General features: G+C 46.5%; 1 protein-coding gene across 5 annotated transcripts in view; it reads left to right on the forward strand.

The window, feature by feature from the left end:
* Positions 1 to 4,666, forward strand: part of RAB7A (RAB7A, member RAS oncogene family) — a 66,809-nt gene extending 62,143 nt beyond the window's left edge. For all 5 annotated transcript variants that reach the window (XM_007531622.3, XM_060180328.1, XM_060180326.1 and 2 more), the window contains one exon: positions 3,209 to 4,666. In XM_007531622.3, coding sequence (XP_007531684.1) covers positions 3,209 to 3,304 — 96 coding nt within the window. In that variant the 3' untranslated portion in view covers positions 3,305 to 4,666. The remainder of the gene's footprint in view (positions 1 to 3,208) is intronic.
* Positions 4,667 to 6,000: the final 1,334 nt, after the last annotated feature.

Below are 6,000 nucleotides of genomic sequence, written 5' to 3' on the forward strand. Positions count from 1 at the left end.
CTGGTCCTTGGGCTTTGTGCCATGTGTGCTTAACCTGCTGCACTACCACCCGGCCCCTTATTTTTTTTACATTTTATTTTTAAAATCTTACTTATTATTGAATAGAGAAAGAACAAAATTGGGGGGGGGGTTGGGTGGCAGCAGGTTAAGCACACGTGGCGCAAAGTGCAAGGACCAGTGTAAAGATCCCAGTTCGAACCCCCTGCCCTCCACCTGCAAGGGAGTCACTTCACAGGCGGTGAAGCAGGTCTGCAGGTGTCTGTCTTTCTCTCCCCCTCTGTCTTCCCCTCCTCTCTCCATTTCTCTCTGTCCTAACAGCAACATCAATAACAACATCAATAACTATAATAACCATAAAAAACAAGGGCAAGGAAAAAAGGAAAATAAACAATAATACAAAAAGACCGAGACCTCAGAACATTAGGCATGAGTCTAAAAAAAATAATTGAGAGGGAGGAAAAGGGGGAGACACCCGCAGCCCTATTTCACCGCGGCTGGAGCGGGCTTTCCTCCTGCAGGTGGGGAGCGAGGGCTTACATCTGGTCCTTGGGGGCTGGGTGATGGCGCATCTGATTGAACGCACACATTACCGTGCACAAGGACCTGGGTTCAAGCTCCCAGCCCCCACCTGCAAAAGGGGAAAGTTGCACGAGTGATGAAGCAGTGTTGCAGCTGTCTCTCTCCCTCTCTAGCACCCCTTTCCGCCTCAATTTCTGGCTGTCTCTATCCAATAAATAAAGATAATTTTTTAAAAATGTTAAAAAAAAAACAACCAAAGAACCCTGGGTCCTTGCACAGCTTAGTGTGTGTGCTTAACCAGGTGTGCTACCACTTGCCCCAGCTATTATCTCCTTTTATTTGCCAGAGCACCGCTCACTTTGGCTTACGGTGGCAGGGGGAGGGAGATTCAACCTTGGACTTGCAAACCTCAGGCATGAGTCTTTTTGCATAACCATTATGGTATGAGTCCCCCTGCCCCGCCCACTATTCTTTCTTTCTTTTTTTAAAATAATTTATTTACTTCTTTTTGTTGCCTTTGTTGTTTTATTGTTGTAGTTATTAGTGTCGTCGTTACTGATGTCATTATTGTTGGATAGGACAGAGAGAAATGGAGAGAGGAGGGGAAGACAGAGAGGGGGAGAGAGAGAAGGACACCTGCTTCACCACCTGTGAAGAGACTCTCCTGCAGGTGGGGAGCCAGGGGTTCAAACTGGGATCCTTACACTGGGCCTTACGCTTTGCGCCACCTGCACGTAACCCGCTGTACTACCACCCGACTCCCCCCTTATTACTTAATTTCTAGAAGTTTTTACTTTCGTAGCTATTTGAATTTTATTTATGTACTTATTGTTTCCAGGGTTATTCCTGGGGCTCGTTGTCTGCACTAGGAATCCACTGCTCCTGGCGGCCATCTTTCTTGTTGTTGCTGTTATTGTTGTTGCTATTGTTGGACAGGACAGAGAGAAATGGAGAGAGGAGGGAAGACAGAGAGGGGGAGAGAAAGACAGACACCTGCAGACCTGCTTCACCACTTGTGAAGTGACTCCCTGCAGGTGGGGAGCCGAGGGCTCGAACCGGGATCCTTGCGCTGTTGTTGCGCTTTGCACTGTGTGTGCTCAGCCCGGTGTGCTGCTGCCCCTCGACTAGTTACTTTTACTAGAGGACTTTGAATGCGCTGAAACATCCCGTTCATAACCTCTTGGTCCTCAAACACTCCTGACACTCTGCTCAGTGTTCAGTGGCCCTTGATTCTCCTCTGGCAGGACCTGGCATGGCGTCTTGACACAGTGAGAGTCCCACTGACCACAGTCCCTCCGCTACCGTATTCACCTGCCTCAGGCTTTCTAAGCCTACAGCATTTAGGAGAAAAAGGAAACAGAATGATCCCACACAAATGAGAGGCAGTGGTCCAGGAGGTGGCGCAGTGATTAGGCTTTGGATTCTCAAGCATGAGGTCCCAAGTTTGATCCCTGGCAGCACAAGTGCCAGAGTGATGTCTGGTTCTCTCTCTCTCCTATCTTTCTCATAAATAAGGAAAATCTTAAAAATAAAAAGAAATGAGAGGCAAACTGGGAAGTGGATTGCTTGGACGGTGTAGAGGCCACCCAGGCTGTGGCCTTGTATAAATACTGATCAACATTCTTTTTTTATATACATATTTTATTTATTTATTAATGAGAATGATAGGCGAGAGAGAAAGAACCAGACATCACACTGGTACATGTGCTGCCAGGGGTTGAACTCAGGACCTCATGCTTGAGAGTTCAGTGCTTTATCTACTGTGCCACCTCCGCATCACCTGATTAACATTCTGAGTCCAGTCCCCGCACCATTGTAAGCCAGAGCTGAGCAGTGCTCTGGTTAAAGAGAAAAAAAAAAAGGTGAGGGTTGGGATCAAGGTGGTGGTGCACCTGGTTAAATGCATACCTGTGGTGGGAAAGCTTCACAAGTGGTGAAGCAGGGCTGCAGCTGTCTGTCTCTGTCTCTATCCCTCCCCTCTCAATTTGTCTCTCTCTCTATCCAATCATATAAAAAAGAAAAGACAGGGGCCTGGTGGTGGCACAGCAGGTTAATAAGCTCACATGGTGTGAAGTGCAAGGACTGGTGTAAGGATCCTAGTTCGTGTCCCCGGCTCCCCACCTGCAGGGAGCTCACTTCACGGGCGGTGAAGCAGGTCTGCAAGAATCTGTCTTTCTCTCCCCCTCTCTGTCTTTCCCTCCTCTAGACTTTTCTCTGTCCTACCTATACAGCAACAATAACAAGGACAACAAAAGGGAAAATAGCCTCCAGGAGCAGTGGATTCCTAGTGCAGGCACGGAGCCCCAGTGATAACTGGAGGCAAAAAAAGACAAAGAAATGCTTAAGAGTTTCTTCCAGTCCAGGCCATGTAAAGCCTGAGTTCTTTGTGTTGGCATCTGCAAGAGACCATACAGAAAGCATCTGTGAGCACTCTGTGCTCCTTGGGGCACCAGATCCTGGTCTGGTGGCGTGTATTGGCTTCTGTCCTGCACTGCTCAGTGTCAGTTGCTGCTGTTCCTGCTGACACCTGTCTTCTTGCTCAGCCTTTTGAGGTGGGAGTTCCTCTGCCATGGCCCTGTCTCCACTGCTCAATGCCCAGGTGAACGTGTGCCACTTAGGCACCAGAGCTGAGCCCAGGAATGCGTCCCCACATGCACTGAGTAAAAGGCCTTTCCTCTCTTCTCCCTAGGAAACAGAGGTAGAGCTGTACAATGAATTTCCTGAACCCATCAAACTGGACAAGAATGACCGGGCTAAGGCCTCCGCTGAAAGCTGCAGTTGCTGAAGGGGCAGCGAGAGCAGAGCAGAGTCCTTCACGAACCAAGAACACACTTAGGCCTTCCAACACAAGCCCCGTCCTCCTCCAAACAAAACAGAGTGATCTCTCATACCCCGCTGCCAAAAGAAACACCACCAGACACACACACACACACACACACACACACACACACACACACACCAGATACAAGCAGACAGACTCCTGTCCTGGCCTAGGAGGTCTGTCCACCCACACATCAGCCCTGGGATGGCAGCCTGACAGACCGCTGTAGAAATCGTTCTGGTGTAGAGTCAGCATCAGAGACGTGATACTTTTTTGTCCAGTGGAGAGAGAAAACTGTTTACAGTCAATTTGTGTCTAATTAGTTCTTTCGATTTTTTTCTTTCTTGCTTTTTTTTTTTTTTTTTTAATTTTAATGGTCTTGTGCCCTTTCTACCCCCCAACCCCTCCCTCCTATGAAAGCTCCCACTGGGAAGGCTGGTGCCCCATGCTTCATTACAGGCTCACACCCAGCCTGATCAGGCTGAGTTTTGTATGTATCTGTTAATGCTTGTTACTTTTAACTAATCAGATCTTTTTACAGTACCCATTTATTATGTAATGCTTCTTAGGAAAAAAAAAAGTCTTATAGTACATGTTAATATATGCAACCAATTAAAAATGTATAAATTAGTGTAAGAAATTCGTGGATTATGTGTTTAAGTCCTGTCATGCAGGCGTCTAAGATGGAGGGTGGAACCCTGTCTGGATTGAAGAGTTAGTGACTCCGAGTTCAGAAACCCAGCTAGAGGCAGTATTCTGTACAGTAGATACAAGAATTATGTACTCCTTTTATCAAAGACTTAAGAGCCAAAAAGCTTTTCATCTCTCCAGGGGGAAATTATCTAGTTTCCTTCTGTATCTAAATTTTCCAAAAGATTGATTTGCATCATACAGTGGTATGTACAATGGATAAAAATGGCTGTTGTTTCAGAAATTAAAATTCATGTTTCTTCTTTTTTCTCCCCCTCTGCTCCATACTTCAAACCTCCCCTATTTGATCAGCATCTAAGTGGGAAGGGAAAGTCCTAAGAGATCTGTCCTAGTGATTTTACCTTTGTTCTAGAAGGCACTCCCCTCAAGGCGTGGTATCCCTAGTCTAGCAGACATTTCTCTCCCACCCCCATCCTCACACCGCCCATCACTGACTAACCTGTTTCTTTGGTGTGGAACCCTGGCAGTTCTGCCCCTAGGACCTGCCCCTGCACAGTAGCTTGCTTAAAGAGGCACTTCCCTTTTTCCAGCGGTCTGCATTCTAGGGTGTGGGCCGAGTTCTTCTGTAAAGAGATGAACGTGATGCCAATAAAATGTAACAAGAACAAAGATAAACTGATTTTGCCCTGTCTTTTTTCCTCCTTCTAGACCGTAGGCTCAGAGAGTTTGTTAGCTGACCTTATCCATGCTTTGCCAGGCAACAGAGCCCTCTGAAACTGGCCACGGAAGGCAGGAAGATGTCCTCATAGCTAACCCTGCAGAACGTGTCCCTAGCCTGCATCTTCACAGCATTGGGGTGGGGGGCCTGGACCCTGAGTGGAGAAGTCATCTCTTCAGAGGAGCAGCCACAAACGGCTAGTGACCTGGGGCATGCACAGGTAGGTGTAACTGAAACTTGGTTTCAATGAGTTTAGTTGCTAACACTTATATATAGTTCCAGATTTCTGACTTTTCACAAGAGAGGTAGCAGTGGAAGTAGAAAGAGACTTAGAAAAACAGAAAAAGGGAGCCGGTGGTGGCTCACCTGGTTAAGTGCACACATTACCGTGCACTCCCCCCAATCTCCACCTACGAGGGGTGTTTTATAAGTAGTAAAGCAGGCCTGCAGGTGTCTTTTCCCTCTACCTCTCATCTTCCCTGTCAATTTCTCTCTGTACTATCAAATCAAAAATAGGGCTGTGGGAGAAAAAAATCACTTGGGAGCAGTGAATTTGTAGTGCTGGCACTGAGCCCCAGTGATAATCTTGCTGGAAAAAATGTGTGGTTCAAACATTCACAGGCTGTGAAGGTGTCTCATCTTTCTCTCCCCCTGTCTGTCTTCCCCTCCTCTCTCCATTTCTCTCTGTCCTATCCAACAGTGACGTCAGTAACAACAACAACTACAGCAATAAAACAGTGGAAGTCGGGCGGTAGCGTAGCAGTTAAGCTCACGTGGTGCGAAGCACAAGGACTGAACAAGGGCAACAAAAGGGAAAATAAATGAATAAATATTTTTTTACAAAATAATGACAACAAAAGGGAATAAGTTAATACCAAAAAATCATAAATTAAAAAAATGTGTGACTTTGACTGACAACCCAATATAAACTGGAATTGAAAGGGGCCACCTAGAACGAATTTTCTGAAACCAATTGCTCTTGAATTACTTTATTTTTTTTAATATTTATTTTCCCTTTTGTTGCCCTTGCTTTTTATTGTTATTGATGTCGTCGTTGTTGGATAGGACAGAGAGAAATGGAGAGAGGAGGGGAAGACAGAGAGAGGGAGAGAAAGATAGACACCTGCAGACCTGCTTCACCGCCTGTGAAGCGATTCCCTGCAGGTGGGGAGCCAGGGGCTCGAACCAGGATTCTTAGGCTGCTCCTTGTGCTTTGCGCCATGTGTGTTTACCCCGCTTCGCTAGCACCGGACTCCCTTGAATTACTTTCTTAAAGATTTTATTTATTTAT

This window comes from Erinaceus europaeus, chromosome 21, assembly GCF_950295315.1.
Source record: "Erinaceus europaeus chromosome 21, mEriEur2.1, whole genome shotgun sequence".
Classification (NCBI taxonomy): domain Eukaryota; kingdom Metazoa; phylum Chordata; class Mammalia; order Eulipotyphla; family Erinaceidae; genus Erinaceus; species Erinaceus europaeus.